The following is a 20353-nucleotide window of genomic DNA, read 5'->3' on the forward strand; positions in this document are numbered from 1 at the left end:
CCTTGTTTTGTGATATTAGAGCAATTAGCACTGTTAATCAAGTGACATAAGAGTTATACAGATTTTCCTTTGAATAAGTTGTTTTTCTAGTGAAAATGTGTTTGTCAAAATACTGACAGTTGCCACCTCATTTACAGTGCACACAACCTACAAATTTATGTTTGCAGTAATATCCCACCTCCAGCTCTAATAAGACCAGAAGCTCTCCTGAAGGCTTCGAATAACATTCAGAAGAATCCTCAGCTACCCATTCATCAAGATATTCCATAAGCAGAACAATTCTTGAAATCTAGAAAACAGTCATGGTCCACAGCAGACGACCTTGTTGGACCCTCTTTCAGTGTAAAACCATTCATGGAAAATCCAGTGGAAGCAGTCATCAATAGTCACCCAACATCTAGTTGAGAACCCTTCCAAGAGGATACACGGATGCAATCTGGCAGACATCAATGGAGGGTCATAAACTGGATTCTAACTAGACAAGGCAGATGTGGTCACCTAATGCACAAGGGGAGATGGTATAGTTTTGCAGAGTGTAACTGTGGTGCCCCCTTAGAGTTAGTTCATCATATTATTACTGACTGTCTTCTTTAAGCATATAGAAGAATGATAATGTACATTTACCATGCTTCAGATGAAGCAGCCTAATGGATCAGGGAACTAGATCTAGAGATGTAAAATTGTATGAATTTGTGACTGTACACATTTATCCACAAATGTTGTATATATGTTTCTGCTTTCATCATACAATAAATAAAATAAAATGCAAAAGAATTCTACATCCAGGCAAGAATGTGACCACATCAACAATGTCCATGACAATGTCAAGTTCATGATGAAGGCAGAGACTGATTGTGCCTTCCCATTCCTTGACATTCTCATCTGTCATAAAGAAAGTGTGTGTCTTAGCCACAGTGTCTACCAGATACCCACCCACACAGAACAATAGCTGCATGCTAACAGCTATCACCATCCATCTTAGAAATATTCTGTTCTGAAGACCTTGGTGGATCGAGCTGAAGTTACCTCAGATGTTGAAAACCTGCCAAAGGAATTGAGTGACTTACAGAAAGTATTGAAGTAAAATGGCTACAACAACCACCAGATTTCACAAGGCATCTTTTGAAAAACACAGAAGCAGAAGGACCCTGAGGAGAACTCTAAGAAGCTTTCATTTTTGCTGCTCTGCAGCTCAATAACAAGGAAGATAAGCCTGTTCCTAAAGAGGCATAAAATGGATCCTCTCTTCAGGAGTCCAACAAAAATTAGGCAACTTATGGGGTCCTGTGAAAGATGATGTATGCTTCAGAACGCCAGGAGTATATAAGAAACCGTGTGGGTGTGGAAAGTTGTACTATTGAACAGCACTATACAGGACATAAGAGAGGCTTTTGCCTTTGGTACCCTGAGAAATTACCAGTAGCAGAGCATGCTCTAGAAAACAGATGTTGCATTGCATTTGAAGTGACATCAGTTATTACACAGACTAGTAGTTTATGGGATAGCATAATTAAAGAGGTGGTTGAGACAAAAATATGTGATTACATCCTCAATAAAGACACCAGCCTACAGCTAAGTTTGGCTTTGGACCCAACTATCGGAAGGTTGAAGTGTGTGCGACAGGCACACAACAAAAACATTACCCCATTTTGGCACTGGAGTGAGCACCAGTGACGTCACAGAAGGCAGTGCAGCTATATACGGGTGGTAGCAGCAACCAAACAACAATCATCACCTGTACTCAACTGAAAGCTTGTGGATTTCAAAACACTTGACATGGCTGGAAGCTCAAGACAATTTTATCAAGAAAGTGAGCATTTCATACTATATTGAGGTTCACTGCAAACTGCATTGAAAGCAAAACTGGCAAAACTTGTATTGCATTTGTGGAAATGCTAGATAACCCTGCTACTCCTCTACTAGCTGTATGAAACCAGCCAATATTTTCCAATTACTTTCCAGCTTTTTGTAGACAGCAGTCATGTCTTTGTTGACATTTCACTGAAATGTTACCAAATGGATTTGTTCCATCTGCTACAATTCTACTCCTTTAAATAATTAATTTTTTCTTGTCTTTCAAATAATTCCACTTATACACATAATGTATATAGCAAATGTCCAAATGTGAGTAAATAATACTGCCTATGAACTAACAAAGCTAATGCAGGCAGTACTTCTACCACTGCTTCTGCTGCCACTAATAATAATAATAATGATAATAATAATAATGACAATAATAAAATAATGATAGTGGCAGATGTAAAAAGTATTTATGGGTGTACAAAATATGTTTTCTAATATATCAACTTCTGGGGAAAGGAAATTTAATGAGATTGCACCAGTTAAGACAGCTAAGGACACTAGGAAATGAGGATGATATAGTTGGAAAGAAGGATGTACAGGGATAACAAGTACATACCAGGATGATGGTAGTCATTATTGTTCCTTCAGTAGATATGTCATTAACTGTTAAAGCAAATTACTGTCGGGCTCAATAGGTTGATACTTCAGTACCCAAAAGAGATTTGGATTGCTCCACCCAGCCCAAGAATCAATATGGAGGATGGTCAGAGATACTGAGTTTGCTCCTGTGAGGGGTGCCAACACAGCCACAAACATATCACAGGGGCCCATCCATTGATGTGAGTGTGCCAGTAAATATCATGGCCCAACATTTGTCAGTCAGTCTCTTCCCAGTTGATTGAAGCCTACGTACATGCCACCAATCTGTAGAGTTTTGACTTTGCCTGTATTATGTTTTTGTTTTGCATTGCTCCCTGGACTGTTTGTATATTTTTAAGACAATTTTGCTGTGTTATGGACATGTATTTGGTTAACCATTCACTTCATGAAGACCATCATCACATCATCATCATCATCATCAACCTTAGGAAACACCTGTTTGTTTCACAAGTCTCTGCATTACCGCTGGTGCAAGTGATTATAAACTGTTTTCTATCTAACCACTGTAGGATAGAAAAGAGGTGAAGATAATTCTCTCATTGTGCAGCTATTCCACTGAAGTATGAATCTCAAGTTTCAAAGGCTGTCAGCAGCATTTGCAGCTACAACAGAGACAACACAACAGGAAGAAAAACAGTGGGAATTCCAACTCCAACAACAGCTGTAGCAAGAAAAATAGTTGGAAGTCCACCAGCAACAGTAGAAATTGCTGTTAAAACTTCTGCAGAACCAACAACAACTGGAGCTGCAGTTCCTCACCTCTCCCTCTGCAATTCATTCACGTCCACGAGTCAAACAAAGCAACAGAGGGGCACCTTTCACCCTAGTTTCCAACAATGACTCTCAGTTCATGGTATCAGCACAGCATTTCAGGATTTTTGTAAATGCAATGGAGTACCCGACCACCACTTCTTTCTATTCCAAGTCCAATTCAGAGGCTGAGCAGATGATCAGGACTTTCAAAACACAGATGCACAAGATAATGATGACACGATCCTGAGGATACTCTCTCCAGCTTCCTCGACACCTACCAGTCCACCCCCATAAGCGGATATAGTCTGGCAGAAATATTACATGGGAGCAAACTCACACCCTCTTTGTGCATCTTCATATTTTTGCAGCACAAATACTGATCCATAAAATTTTGGGCGTGCAGCTGCATAAATTTGACTACTTCTTCTAATATTGCAGCTGAATGCCGTCCAGCCAAAATATTAAAAGAAGTAGTCCAATTTATGTGGCTGCACGCCCGAAATTTTATGGATCACACCCTCTTCAACCTACTGCACCCAACTCAGCGGGCCTGCTGCCTATGCCCATAGTTGTACTACTGTGTGGGCTTCCACATCTAGACTTGCACTTTTGGCTAAGACAATAGTTGGACCCAAGGCGTCATCATCAGCAATTGGGGGCAGCAAATGTTTGAGATTACATAATGTTCACATTTGAAGTTTATTGTTAATATGTATGTATCAGCTTGTGAATTCAATAGTGTGTCTCCAATCTATATAGTTATTCCACTCATTATTGGCACTTATGAAATTATTGTACAATCTATGAGTTTGTAAAGCTTACTGACATGTGCAAATATTTAGATGCCATATGATTTATTAAGCTGGACATCAAAATGAACTGTGTGCTAATAAATATGAAGAGAACTAAAAACTAAAGTCCATGGTGTTGGGTAAATCCTTTAATAACAGTTCACCACCATCAAAACAACAAAAATAAGACTGAAGTGGAAAATTCCTGAGACTTATGACCCAGAGACGTAATCAGGTTGGTAAGTTGCACCACAACAGTCAAGACCTACATTCAAATTTACTGGTGAAAGCCATGTATTAGCCCATGTTTGAAAAATTCAGAAACCAGTAAGGAGAAAAAAGCACTAAACACTGTCAAAAATTAAATGCTGCTTACTTCCACATAGTAGTATTTATTAACTAAACTAAGTTCAGTGTACAAATTTTACACTGCAGCCTCAGGAAGTAATACTCTTGGTAATATTTATTCCTTGAGAGTGGCAAAGTGAAAAATTATCAGTCTACTAGTTAAGAACTGTGGTTTTAGGTCAATGCACTTTGTACAGCACTTTTCAAGTGAGTAGACCCCATCCCTAACATATGATTCTGGAATGTTTGTAATATACCCATCCACCATAATCTTTTCATTGGACTTAAAAGGCATTCCACACACACTATTTTTAGATGGAAGGGGGAGGAGGAAGGAAATCAGAGGTAGTGACATTTAGTGAATAAAATTGATTACCCTCCAATTTACACATCAAATGCATTACTTTTCTCATTGCCAAATCATGTTTCATACAATCACTTTGTCCTGAAGAAATTTTACTTTTTCATTAGCAGTTCAGACTACTACTCAAATATTTTTTTGTTTTCATTCTATTGATCCAGAAAGCTTGCGCAGTACTATCCAGTTAATGTTCCACATTATGCAAAGGAATTCATAGAAGAAGTCCTTTTGCACCTCACGAAATACTGACCATAACTTTTCCTGCAGATAATATGGACTCAGCTTTTGTGATGCTGGATCACCATTTTCCACCTACCATTTTAATTGCCATTTTGTTCTTGGCATGAACTGGTGAACCCATTCACAGGACAAATCTGTAGATAAAACCAGTTGCATTCTGTTTAAAACTATTCAAAGATTGTTTGTACATACTGATATGTATTTGGTTAGCATTCAAAAATTGCAATGATAATCATGCACAAAGCTTTCTCATAATTAATTCTTCACATGATTCCTCTTTCTTCTAAAATACCTATGGTTTAGCTACTTCATACATTCTTAAATGCAGATCATCCAAAACACACTGTACAATTTTCAATGTTTTCATCTGTGGTTGTAGTTTTTGGGCCACCATCATCTTTAAGAGAAGTAAACATGTATTAAATTCAGATTTCCATTCCTTAACTATGAAACTGAAGACATAAATGGTACCTTTAGATTAATTCCTGTAGGTCAACACACTATGAAGATGATGCTATTCCACTTATCAGGTTGATATACATCATTGCTCAATCTATCAGCAAATTTGTAAATAATGGTGCCATCATTGAGCCAGACCTATAACTAAGCTTCTTCTAATACATAAGAATATCAAAGTGATACCTCTTAAATTAGATGACAGTTGTAAAATATTAAAGTGGTTATCAAAGTAGCTATTAAAGTGAAAAATTACTTTTGTTTCTTTTTGATTTCTTGTAAGCTATACAAGACAGCCTTCAAGCTGGAGAGCAGGTAGATAAAAGCTTTTACTTCTCAGTCAAACAATGGAAAATCCAGGGTGGAATATGGAAAGGACAGTTGCTACTCACCTTATAGCAGAGATACTGAGTCATAGATAGGCACAACAAAAAGACTAGACACAGACACAGACAAAGACGCGCACGTGCGTACGTGCGCGTACACACACACACACACACACACACACACACACACACACACACACACACACACACACACACACGTGTGACTGTAATCACTGACAGCTGTGGCTTCAGCTGCCAGTGTGTGTGTGTGTGTGTGTGTGTGTGTGTGTGTGTGTGTGTGTATGTGTGTGTGCGTTTGACAATCGCCTTGTTGGCCGAAAGCTTATTTTGTGATAGTCTTTTTGTTATGCCTGTCTTTCACTGCTTAGCGTGTTTAGTGAATTCCATTCACCATCACTATTGTGAGAGGTGGAAAGATCATGTGAAAACTGGGTTTCTACCTTTTGTTAAAGCCATCATCGAAAGTAATGTACCTTTTTTTACACACAAACAACTCTTGTATATAATAAAAAGTAGTGTAAACAACCCACAAAGTCATGAGACTTAGGCAAAATATTAGAGTCTTAACCAACATCTAAATCATAGATTAGATTAAATTAATACTAGTTCCATGGATCATGAATACGATATTTCGTAATGATGTGGAATGAGTCAAATTTTCCAATACATAACATAATTAAGTTAATTTAACAACATAATTAAGTTAATATAACAACTTTTTTATTTTTTTGTTTTTAATAATTTTTTGTTTGGTTTTTTTCTTTTTTTTCTTAATTTATATCTAAAAATTCCTCTATGGAGTAGAAGGAGTTGTCATACAGAAATTCTTTTAATTTCTTCTTAAATACTTGTTGGTTATCTGTCAGACTTTTGATACTATTTGGTAAGTGACCAAAGACTTTAGTGGCAGTATAATTCACCCCTTTCTGTGCCAAAGTTAGATTTAATCTTGAATAGTGAAGATCATCCATTCTCCTAGTATTGTAGTTATGCACACTGCTATTACTTTTGAATTGGGTTTGGTTGTTAATAACAAATTTCATAAGAGAGAATATATACTGAGAAGCTACTGTCAATATCCCTAGATCCTTAAATAAATGTCTGCAGGATGATCTTGGGTCACTCCAGCTATTATTAGATTAGATTAGATTTACTTTCATTCCAATTGATCCGTAGTGAGGAGGTCCTCCAGGATGTGGAACATGTCAGAAAAACAACAATACATGACAAATATTTACAACTAAAACAAATAAGCTAATGTACCATTCCACAGGGCCCAAGTGGAATGATTGTCATTTTTTAATGAACACTATATGAAAGTCATTTTACAAATACTAATGCACTGAATTTAAAATAAAAAAGTTTTTTATTTATTTATAAGGTAATAAACATGTAATACAACTACTATAATACTTATTTACAATGAACACATTACTGCACTGAAATGGTGCAGAAGTTAGATTGCACATACACACACACACACACACACACACACACACACACACACACACACACACTGAACACATTACTGCACTGAAATTGCGCAGAAGTTATATTGTATACAAATCAGTTGGTTTTACTGAGAAATTCATCAATGGAGTAGAAGGAGTTGGCCACCAATAAATCCTTTAAGCATCTCTTAAACTGAATTTCATTGGTTGTTAAGCTTTTTATGGCTGCTGGCAAGTTATTGAAAATGTGTGTTCCTGAATAATGCACACCTTTTTGTACAAGACTAAGTGACTTTAAATCCTTGTGAAGATTATTCTTATTTCTAGTATTGATTCCATGATTTGAGCTGTTGGTTTGAAAAAGTGATATATTTTTAATGACAAATTTCATTAAGGAATAAATATATTGGGAAGCAGTAGTCAGTATCCCTGGTTTCCTAAACAGGCTTCTGCAGGATGTTCTTGAGTTCACACCACATATAACTCTTACTGCACATTTTTGTGCCCAGAAAACTATAGCTTGGCTTGATGAATTACCCCAAAAAGTAATCCCATATGACATTATGTAATGAAAGTAAGCATATTATGCCAGCTTTTTCATTTTTATATCCCCTATGTCTGACAAAATTCGCATTGCAAACAGAGATTTGTTAAGACGCTTCAGCAGTTCTGTGGTGTGCTCCTCCCAGTTGAATTTATTATCGAGCTGTAATCCCAAGAATTTAACACTGTCCACTTCTTCTATCTTCTTGTCATCGTATGTTAGACATATACTCGTGGGACACCCCTTACAAGTTCTGAACTGCATGTAGTATGTTTTTTCAAAGTTTAGTGACAAAGAATTGGCTAGGAACCAGTGATTAATGTCCACAAATATTTTATTAGCTGATCTTTCTAAGACTACGCTTGATTTGCTATTTATTGCAATGTTTGTATCATCGGCAAACAAAACGAACTTGGCTTCTGGTAATGTTACTGATGAAAGGTCATTGATATATAAAAGAAAAAGTAAGGGCCCCAAAATGGAACCTTGTGAGGGCCCCCATATGTAATTAGTTCCAAGTTGGATGATGCCTGATAGCTTGATACATGTCTCTTTCCTAATAACACCCTTTGTTCCTGCCAGAGATATAAGATTTGAACCATTTTGCAGCATTTCCTGTTACACTATAATATTCTAATTTACTTAAAAGGATATTGTGATTTACACAGTCAAATGCCTTTGACAGATCACAAAATATACCAGTTGCCTGCAATTTTTTGTCTAATGAATTAAGCACATTTTCACTGTAAGTGTAGATAGTCTTCTCAATATCAGAACCTTTTAGAAATCCAAACTGTAACTTTGACAGTATGTTATTTGAGATAAGATGGTTATAAAGCTGACTGTACATTACTTTTTCGAAAATTTTGAGAATGCTGGCAACAGTGAAATTGGACGGAAATTTGATGCTGTTTCTTTATCTCCCTTCTTAAACAGTGGTTTAACTTCAGCATATTACAACCATTCAGGAAATATTCCACTGATAAATGACTGGTTACACAGATAGCTTAATATGTTACTTAGCTCAGAATCACATTCTTTAATTAACTTTGTTGATATTTCATCATACCCACTAGATGTTTTTGATTTTAAAGATTTTATGATGGACATTATTTCTGTTGGGGTAGTGAGGGTCAAATTCATATTTTGGAAGTTGTTGAAATTTCTGGTCTGAGGTATACCATAGCAGCATCTACCAAACCTGACAACCCCATCTTTTTGGTAACAGTTATAAAATGTTTATTAAAAAGTTCTGCAACACTATACACATCTGTCACCAATGTATAATTTACTCTTAATGCTATTTGTTCCTCTTTACGTCTGGTTCTACCGGTCTCCTCCTTCACTATATCCCATATTGTCTTTATTTTGTTATCTGATATGACTACCTTTTCCTTGTAATATATTTGCTTTGACATCTGTATTACAGTCTTTAATATTTTGCAGTATTTCTTGTAATGTGCTATAGCATCAACATCGGGACTGTTTCAGACTGACGGGTACAGTTTTCTTTTTGTTTTACAAGATACCCCTATTCCTCGAGTAATCCATGGCTTTTTTGTAGACTTTGCTCTAACCTTGGTAAGTTTTGGGGGAAAACAGTGTTCGAATAAGGTAAGCACTTTATTAGCAAAAATGTTATATTTTTCATTCATGCCATGAGCACTGTAAACATCAGTCCAGTGAATGTCTCTGAGGAGTGTCCTAAAACAATCAATTTTTGGCTTATTGATTACCCTCTGATTACACACTTTTGTGCAATAAACGCTTTATTCCTCAGTGATGAATTACCCCAAAATACGATGCCATATACAAGCAATGAGTGAAAATAGGTGTAGTAAGCTAATTTACTAAGATGTTTATTACCAAAATTTGCAATGACCCTTATTGCATAAGTAGCTGAACTCATACGTTTCAGCTGATCATCAATGTGTTTCTTCCAATTTAATCTCTCATCAATGGACACACCTAAAAATTTTGAATATTCTACCTTAGCTATATGCTTCTGATTAAGGTCTATATTTATTAATGGTGTCATACCATTTACTGTATGGAGCTGTATGTACGGTGTCTTATCAAAATTCAGTGAGAGTCCATTTACAAGGAACCACTTAGTAATTTTCTGAAAGACATTATTGACAATTTCATCAGTTAATTCTTGTTTGTCAGGTGTGATTACTATACTTGTATCATCAGCAAAGAGAACTAACTTTGCCTCTTCATGAATATAGAATGGCAAGTCATTAATATACACTCCTGGAAATGGAAAAAAGAACACATTGACACCGGTGTGTCAGACCCACCATACTTGCTCCGGACACTGCGAGAGGGCTGTACAAGCAATGATCACACGCACGGCACAGCGGACACACCAGGAACCGCGGTGTTGGCCGTCGAATGGCGCTAGCTGCGCAGCATTTGTGCACCACCGCCGTCAGTGTCAGCCAGTTTGCCGTGGCATACGGAGCTCCATCGCAGTCTTTAACACTGGTAGCATGCCGCGACAGCGTGGACGTGAACCGTATGTGCAGTTGACGGACTTTGAGCGAGGGCGTATAGTGGGCATGCGGGAGGCCGGGTGGACGTACCGCCAAATTGCTCAACACGTGGGGCGTGAGGTCTCCTCAGTACATCGATGTTGTCGCCAGTGGTCGGCGGAAGGTGCACATGCCCGTCGACCTGGGACCGGACCGCAGCGACGCACGGATGCACGCCAAGACCGTAGGATCCTACGCAGTGCCGTAGGGGACCGCACCGCCACTTCCCAGCAAATTAGGGACACTGTTGCTCCTGGGGTATCGGCGAGGACCATTCGCAACCGTCTCCATGAAGCTGGGCTATGGTCCCGCACACCGTTAGGCCGTCTTCCGCTCACGCCCCAACATCGTGCAGCCCGCCTCCAGTGGTGTCGCGACAGGCGTGAATGGAGGGACGAATGGAGACGTGTCGTCTTCAGCGATGAGAGTCGCTTCTGCCTTGGTGCCAATGATGGTCGTATGCGTGTTTGGCGCCGTGCAGGTGAGCGCCACAATCAGGACTGCATACGACCGAGGCAGACAGGCCCAGCACCCGGCATCATGGTGTGGGGAGTGATCTCCTACACTGGCCGTACACCACTGGTGATCGTCGAGGGGACACTGAATAGTGCACGGTACATCCAAACCGTCATCGAACCCATCGTTCTACCATTCCTAGACCGGCAAGGGAACTTGCTGTTCCAACAGGACAATGCACGTCCGCATGTCTCCCGTGCCACCCAACGTGCTCTAGAAGGTGTAAGTCAACTACCCTGGCCAGCAAGATCTCCGGATCTGTCCCCCATTGAGCATGTTTGGGACTGGATGAAGCGTCGTCTCACGCGGTCTGCACATCCAGCACGAACGCTGGTCCAACTGTGGCACCAGGTGGAAATGGCATGGCAAGCCGTTCCACAGGACTACATCCAGCATCTCTACGATCGTCTCCATGGGAGAATAGCTGCCTGCATTGCTGCGAAAGGTGGATATACACTGTACTAGTGCCGACATTGTGCATGCTCTGTTGCCTGTGTCTATGTGCCTGTGGTTCTGTCAGTGTGATCATGTGATGTATCTGACCCCAGGAATGTGTCAATAAAGTTTCCCCTTCCTGGGACAATGAATTCACGGTGTTCTTATTTCAATTTCCAGGAGTGTATATTAAGAACAACAAAGGACCCAAGACCGACCCTTGTGGAACCTCATTCTTGATAGTTCCCCAGTTTGAGGAATGTGCTGATCTTTGCATATTATGAGAACTGCTTATTTCAACTTTCTGCACTCTTCCAGTTAGGTACGAATTAAACCATTTGTGCACTGTCCCACTCATGCCACAATACTTGAGCTTTTCTAGCAGAATTTTATGATTTACACAATCAAAAGCTTTTGAGAGATCACAAAAAATCCCAATGGGTGGTGTTCGGTTATTCAGATCATTCAAAATTTGATTGGTGGAAGCATATACGGTATTTTATGTTGAAAAACCTTTCTGGAAAGCAAACTGATATTTTGTTAGTACTTCATTTTTACAGATACGTGAAGCAACTCTCGAATAAATTACTTTCTCAAAAATTTTGGATAAAGCTGTTAGAAGGAAGACTGGACGGTAATTGTTGACAGCAGATCTATCCCCTTTTTTATGCAAAGGTATAACAATAGCATATTTCAGTCTATCAGGGAAAATGCCCTGTTCCAGAGAGCTATTGCACAGGTGGCTGAGAATCTTACTTATCTGTTGAGAATAAGCTTTTAGTATTTTGCAAGAAATGCCATCAATTCCATGTGAGTTTTTGCTTTTAAGCAAGTTTATTATTTTCCTAATTTCAGAGGGAGAAGTGGGTGAGATTTCAATTGTATCAAATTGCATAGGTATGGCCTCTTCCATTAACAGCCTAGCATCTTCTAATGAACACCTGGATCCTACTATATCCACAACATTTAGAAAATGATTATTAAAAATATTTTCAACTTCTGACTTTTTGTTCGTAAAGTTTTCATTCAGTTTGATGGTAATACTGTCTTCCTGTGCTCTTGGTTGACCTGTTTCTCTTTTAATAATATTCCAAATTGTTTTAATTTTATTATCAGAGTTGCTTATTTCAGACATGATACACATACTTCTGGATTTTTTAATAACTTTTCTTAATATAGCACAGTAGTTTTTATAATGTTTGATAGTTTCTGGGTCACTACTCTTTCTTGTTGTCAGATACATTCCCCTTTTCCGGTTACAAGATATTTTTATACCCTTAGTAAACCATGGTTTGTTACATGGTTTCTTACGAGTATATTTAACAATTTTCTTGGGGAAGCAGTTTTCAAATGCATCTAAGTGTCATGAAAAGTGTTTACCAAGATCACTGCTTCATTAAAGAAATGAAAATACAAATATTCAAATTAATGAAATAAATGAAGAGATTAGATTAGATTAGTACTTGTTCCATAGATCATGAAGACGACACTTCGTAATGATGTGCAACATCTCAGGTTAATAAAAGGTGTCTATACAAGATATTACATTACACAAAATATTACATGACATTCAATATTTTTATTTTTTTTAGTTTCTTCCGGTTACTCAGAGCATTTAATATTTCATTAGTGAAAGTATATATAGCATTTTCTGTTGAAAAACCCTTCTGGAAACCAAACTGACATTTTGTTAAAAGTTTATTTTTACAAACGTATGAAGCTACTCTATAGTACATTACTTTTTCAAGAATTTTGGATTAGGCAGTCAGATAGAGATTTGGCGGTAGTTGTTGACATCAGACGTATCCCCTTTTTTATGCAGTGGTTTAACAATGGCATACTTCAGTCTATCTGGCAAAATGCCCTGCTTCAGAGAGCTATTACATATGTGGCTAAGAATCCTACTTATTTCTTGGGAACAAGTTTTTATTATCCTGCTGGAAATGCCATCAATTCCATGTGAGCTTTTATTCTTGAGAGAGTTTATTATCTTCCTAATTTCAGAAGGAGAGGTGGGTGGAATTTCTATTGTATCAAATGCTGTGGGTAAGGCCTCTTCCATTAACTGCCTTGCTTCTTCTAATGAACATTTAGATCCTATTTTCTCTTCAACATTTAAAAAATGATTATTCAAAATGTTTTCGACTTCCAGCTTGTTCGCTTTGATGGTGATGCCATCATCCTGTACTCTTGGTTGCCCTGTCTCCCTTGTAATAATATTCCAAATTGTTTTGATTTTGTTATCAGAGGTATTAATCTCAGACATGATGCACATGCTTCTGGACTTTTTAATAACCTTTCTTAATGTAGTACAGATTTTCCCTGAAATTTCTAATTGTTGAGTTTTGAATTACTGAATGGAGCTATGTCATATAATGTAACTAGCTGAGCATCATGATCAGAAAGCCCATTCTCAATAGGACAAGAATTTATGTTTTTAAACCTATCTTGGTCTATAAAAGTGTTATCTATTAATGTGCTGCTCTCCTTTACAGCTCAAGTAGGAAAATTAATTACAGATGTCAAATTGTAAGAACCGAGCAAGACTTCCAGGTCATTCTTCCTATTACACTCTTTCAGTGAATCAACATTGAAGTCCCCACAAATAATAATTTGCTTTCCCCTATCTGACAGATAGCACAACAAGGCATCCAAGTTTTCCAGGAGTAAACGAAAGTTTCCTGAAGGGGACCTATATACTGTTACAATTATAAAAGGGCCCTCCTTCAGTTTAAGTTGACAGGCACATGCTTCTATTTGTTGCTCTAGACAAAACTTTTTTGTATCTAAGCTTTCTACACAGTGATAAGTTTTGACATATATGACAACTCCTCCTCCCACCTTATTCTCTCTACTCCTATGTGCAGCTAGTTTATAACCACTGATATTTACCTTTTCCATATCAGACACAATGTGATGCTCATACAGGCATAGTATATCTATCACATTACAAGATTCAATGTCATCTAATCAAACCAGGAGCTCATCTACTTTATTCTTCAATCCTGGAATATTTTTGTGTAAAATGGTAACATTATTTTTTACTTTACTTTTGTAGAATCTACTTTTTTCTTTAATCCACCAATATTTTGGTTAAATATGGTAACATTATTATTTACTTTCCTGTTGTGAGAATTTTGTGAGTTTTGGACCTCTTTAGCACCTGCCTGAACTTCTCATTGGACTCTGATATTGGTCTAAAAACTGAATGGCATGTCTCACTATCCTAGTATTTAGCAATACTGAAAAATCTCTCTCTCTCATTATCTACTGGTAAAGTTTGGAAATTACATATTTTGAATAAAACCACAGACTGATTTATAGCATACATAAAAGTCTTGGCACAATACTCTCATTCCCATGACTCTCAATATTAATTCCACTGCTTACTCATTAAGATTAGTGATTCAGCGTACCTCGTTGTTTCCTTCTACTGCAGCATAATGTAGTGGTGTTCTGCCTCGATGATCCATAATATTTATGTTGGCTCCAGATTGAATAAGTCTCTCAGCAAACGTCATAATTTTCTGAAGTGACTTTGGATGCCTAATCTATAAATATTTCATAAAATTGTCATTTTAACACATTACACATGCCAATGTAATGTCGTGAAATCATCAGTGTTGAAAAATACTTTATTTATATTAATTACTAACTCTACTCTTCTAAATACACTACTCGGGTGCTCTTGTCTGTTGCTAGATACTTAACAATTATGAGCATTACAAACAAGTCCAAGCATTCACAGCAATGGTAATATAACTTGTAAGAAGAACACCACACACAGCAGGATGTCAATCTTTAATGGGATATGACAGGTTTCGTGACCTATAGCCACATACTCAGGCGTACATAATACTTGAAGTCATTAAAGACATTGAAGTAGAAAAGAAAGGAGACCCAACCTTCACCAATAAAATGGCACTGCTGTTCACTGAGGCTGCCACTCTAGTGTGCTGGATAATCGGTTCTTCATTTCTTTTATGGAGGATGATGTAAGCATTATTTGACCCCACCTGCAGCTTATGGCCTAGTGGCTGGTATTGTTGCCTCTGGATCATCGGGTCCTGGGTTCAATTTCCAGCCAGGGTGGGGATTTTCTTTGCCTGGGGGCTGGGTGTTTGTGTTGTCCTCATAATTTCATCATCATTTGTGAAAGTTGTGAGGCTAGACTGTGTAAATATTGGAAATTTGTACAGGTGCTAATTACCATGCAGTTGAGCACCCCGCAAACCAATCATCATCATCATCATCATCACCATCATCGTCATCACTGTCATCACTACTTGACCCCTTTTGTAACTGACCATCTGTCTGGGTCTCCCTTCTTTTGTACATCAATGTCCTTAATGATTTAAAGCAGAGGTCATCAAACTGCAGCCTGCAGGCTGCATGTGGCATAAATCAAGTATTCACACCATTTGCGGTCCTCACCTATGTTTTATAATAGTACTAGCGACCTGCCCCAGCTTTGCACAAGTAGCCCAAAGTACCTTTGGCCAGGTGACTTGTCTGGCATTGCAGTAATTTTGTGTATGGACCACTGTGTACAGTTAGGATTAAAGGTCAGGGAACAACATTAAGAAACTTAAACACTGTAAGCAGCATTGACAAATTCAGCCATGAACTAAGTGAAGTTGGCCACTTAACTCAGGGATGCATGGGTAAGTAGTGCACTCACTGCATGTTTATAGAATGTGTGAGGGTAAATGTTTTTTTTTTTTTTTTGTTTGTTTGTATGCCAGCACTGACAACTAACGAGCATGTGTGACTCATCCTAGTCAGCTGCTATAGTATAAATTTTGACATGGACTCATGAATGCACATTACAGGATGAACAACTTCAAAAGGTACTGTTTATTTGTAGTAAGAAACATTAAATTAACCAAGGTTCTTGTAAGAAGAAAAATGACAGTGAAAGCATTTACTTGTGGGAGTTGCCAGCAGAACATCCGTAGATGCACAGTGAAGGATAGCATTATTCTGTGGCGGCGCGCACAAGGGACAGATTGTTTATTCTTTGATCATATATAATAGTTCTGTTGTTATTGATTCAATGTTAATATGAGCTTTATGTTGCAATAAAAAAATAAAATATTATAGCCTAACTACTTCGTGAGTCTTTCTGAAGATTGTAATAAGTAGTACGTGGCTCCCTGCCACCATTGGATAAGCAGCTGCCAGCAGAAAGTCGTATACTCCTAGCTCACTCATTTGTTACATAGTTTAATTCTTAATTTCTTTGCGTGTATTTGGTACTTGCATTGTTTAATTCATAAATTTCGGGCGTATTATAGTATTTGAGAGTTGTAGCATCGCATTGTAGTACCTGAATAGTGCAAAATCGCGTAGTGTCCTTCCGCCACCAAGTAGTGTGTCAGCAGTGCGCAAGTAGCAGCATTACTGCATTTACTAGGCAACCTTGTATTTTAGTAACCGTTTAAATGTTGTGTCCATTTGTTTGTGCTCTCTGTAGAATAGTTCAGACGTCCTTTGCACAACAGTTTTTAGCATGGATAGGGACTGCAACTGCTGTGTTGGGATGCAGGCTGAGTTGGCATCCCTTTACTCCCAGCTTCAGGCAGTGTTGGTTTCGGTCACACAGCTTGAGGCTGTTGCCAATGGGCATCACTGTGGGGGTCCGGATGGGGGTTTGTCGGGGACGGCCAGCTCGTCCCACGCATCCCCCGATCGGACTAAGACTGTGGTTGCCCGGGATACTGCCCGCATTGAGGCTGATCCCTCACCTGTGGTAGAGTGGGAGGTCGTCTTGAGGTGTGGCAGGGGGCGAAAGACATTCCGGAGGGCTGAATGGAAGGCCTCTCCAGTTTGTCTGACGAACCGGTTTCAGGCTCTGTTTCAGGCTGATACTGATCTTCGGCCAGACATGGTTGCTTGTCCTGTTCCAGAGGTTGCCCCTCAGTCTGCAAGATCTGGGCGGTTGCAGAGGGTGGGCTTACTGGTAGTTGGGAGCTCCAACGTCAGGCGCATAATGGGGCCCCTTAGGGAAATGGCAGCAAGAGAGGGGAAGAAAACCAATGTGCAATCCATGTGCATACCGGGGGGAGTCATTCCAGATGTGGAAAGGGTCCTTCCAGATGCCATGAAGGGTACACGGTGCACCCATCTGCAGGTGGTCGCTCATGTCGGCACCAATGATGTGTGTCGCTATGGATCGGAGGAAAACCTCTCTGGCTTCCGGCGGCTATCTGACTTGGTGAAGACTGCCAGTCTTGCTAGTGGGATGAAAGCAGAGCTCACCATCTGCATCAAAGTCGACAGGACTGACTGCGGACCTTTGGTACAGAGCCGAGTGGAGGGTCTGAATCAGAGGCTGAGACGGTTCTGCGACCGTGTGGGCTGCAGATTCCTCGACTTGCGCCATAGGGTGGTGGGGTTTCGGGTTCCGCTGGATAGGTCAGGAGTCCACTACATGCAGCAAGCAGCTACACGGGTAGCAGGGGTTGTGGGGCATGGACTGGGCGGTTTTTTAGGTTAGATGGCCTCGAGCAAGTACAGAAAGGGCAACAGCCTCAAAGAGTGCGGGGCAAAGTCAGGACATGCGGGGACCAAGCAGCAATTGGTATTGTAATTGAAAACTGTCGAAGCTGCATTTGTAAAGTACCGGAACTTCAGGCGCTGATAGAAAGCACCGAAGCTGAAATCGTTATAGGTACAGAAAGCTGGCTGAAGCCAGAGATAAATTCTGACGAAATTTTTACCAAGGCGCAGATGGTGTTTAGAAAGGATAGATTGCATGCAACTGGTGGTGGCGTGTTTGTCGCTGTTAGTAGTAGTTTATCCTGTAGTGAAGTAGAAGTGCACAGTTCCTGTGAATTATTATGGGTGGAGGTTACACTCAACAACTGAACTAGGTTAATAATTGGCTCCTTTTACCGACCTCCCGACTCAGCAGCATTAGTGGCAGAACAACTGAGAGAAAATTTGGAATACATTTCACATAGATTTTCTCAGCATGTTATAGTCTTAGGTGGAGATTTTAATTTACCAGATATAGACTGGGACACTCAGATGTTTAGGACGGGTGGTAGGGACAGAGCATCGAGTGACATTATACTGAGTGCAATATCCGAAAATTACCTCGAGCAATTAAACAGAGAATCAACTCATGGAGATAACATCTTGGACCTACTGATAACAAACAGACCCGAAATTTTCGACTCTGTAAGTGCAGAACAGGGAATCAGTGACCATAAGGCTGTTGCAGCATCTCTGAATATGGAAGTTAATAGGAATATAAAAAAAGGGAGGAAGGTTTATCTGTTTAGCAAGAGTAATAGAAGGCAGATTTCAGACTACCTAACAGATCAAAACGAAAATTTCTGTTCCGACACTGACAAAGTTGACTGTTTATGGAAAAAGTTCAAGGCAATTGTAAAATGCGTTTTAGACAGGTACGTGCCGAGTAAAACTGTGAGGGACGGGAAAAACCCACCGTGGTCCAACAACAAAGTTAGGAAACTACTGCGAAAGCAAAGAGAGCTTCACTCCAAGTTTAAATGCAGCCAAAACCCCTCAGACAAACAGAAGCTAAACGATGTCAAAGTTAGCATAAGGAGGGCTATGCGTGAAGCGTTCAGTGAATTCGAAAGTAAAATTCTATGTACCGACTTGACAGAAAATCCTCGGAAGTTCTGGTCTTACGTTAAATCAGTAAGTGGCTCGAAACAGCATATCCAGACACTCCGTGATGATGATGGCATTGAAACAGAGGATGACACGCGTAAAGCTGAAATACTAAACACCTTTTTCCAAAGCTGTTTCACAGAGGAAGACTGCACTGCAGTTCCTTCTCTAAATCCTCGCACAAACAAAAAAATAGCTGACATCGAAATAAGTGTCCAATGAATAGAAAAGCAACTGGAATCACTCAACAGAGGAAAGTCCACTGGACCTGACGGGATACCAATTCGATTCTACACAGAGTATGTGAAAGAACTTGCCCCCCTTCTAACAGCTGTGTACCGCAAGTCTCTAGAGGAATGGAAGGTTCCAAATGATTGGAAAAGAGCACAGGTAGTCCCAGTCTTCAAGAAGGGTCGTCGAGCAGATGCGCAAAACTATAGACCTATATCTCTGACGTCGATCTGTTGTAGAATTTTAGAACATGTTTTTTGCTCAAGTATCATGTCGTTTTTGGAAACCCAGAATCTACTCTGTAGGAATCAACATGGATTCCGGAAATAGCAATTGTGTGAGACCCAACTCACTTTATTTGTTAATGAGACCCAGAAAATATTACATACAGGCTCCCAGGTAGATGCTATTTTCCTTGACTTCCGGAAGGCGTCTGATAAACAAAGTAAGAGCCTACGGAGTATCAGACCAGCTGTGTGGCTGGATTGAAGAGTTTTTAGCAAACAGAACACAGCATGTTGTTATCAATGGAGAGACGTCTACAGACGTTAGAGTGATCTCTGGCGTGCCACAGGGGAGTGTTATGGGACCATTGCTTTTCACAATATATATAAATGACCTAGTAGATAGTGTTAGAAGTTCCATGCGGCTTTTCGCGGATGATGCTGTAGTATACAGAGAAGTTGCAGCATTAGAAAATTGTAGTCGGGTTGATGGAGGAGATAGAGAAGATCCAAAGGAGAGTGGCGCGTTTCATCACAGGGTTATTTGGTAACCATGATAGCGTTACAGAGATGTTTAGCAAACTCAAGTGGCAGACTCTGCAAGAGAGGCGCTCTGCATCACGGTGTAGCTTGCTAGCCAGGTTTTGAGAGGGTGTGTTTCTGAATGAGGTATCGAATATATTGCTTCCCCCTACTGATACCACCCGAGGAGATCACGAATGTAAAATTAGAGAGATTCGAGCGCGCACGGAGGCTTTCAGACAGTCGTTCTTCCCGCAAACCATACACGACTGGAATAGAAAAGGGAAGTAATGACAGTGGCACGTAAAGTGTCCTCCGCCACACACCGTTGGGTGGCTTGCGGAGTATAAATGTAGATGTAGGTAGATGTAGAAAGTGGTGACCCCGTATAAAGAATTTTGTTGTAGACGAACAAATGCAGCCCAGTTCAATTTCGTCTACCAAGAGATCAGCGAGTCCGTGCAGCACACAGAGTGTTACGGATCTG

The 20353-nt window shown here is 39.5% G+C and overlaps 1 protein-coding gene across 5 annotated transcripts in view; it reads right to left on the reverse strand.

Moving 5' to 3' along the window:
• Positions 1-20353, reverse strand: part of LOC126240775 (serine/threonine-protein phosphatase 6 regulatory ankyrin repeat subunit C-like) — an 881520-nt gene that overhangs the window by 94391 nt on the left and 766776 nt on the right. For all 5 annotated transcript variants that reach the window (XM_049947953.1, XM_049947951.1, XM_049947950.1 and 2 more), the window contains one exon: positions 14659-14793. In XM_049947953.1, the coding sequence (XP_049803910.1) occupies positions 14659-14793 (135 nt within the window). The remainder of the gene's footprint in view (positions 1-14658; positions 14794-20353) is intronic.

Source organism: Schistocerca nitens, chromosome 1 (genome assembly GCF_023898315.1).
Source record: "Schistocerca nitens isolate TAMUIC-IGC-003100 chromosome 1, iqSchNite1.1, whole genome shotgun sequence".
Classification (NCBI taxonomy): domain Eukaryota; kingdom Metazoa; phylum Arthropoda; class Insecta; order Orthoptera; family Acrididae; genus Schistocerca; species Schistocerca nitens.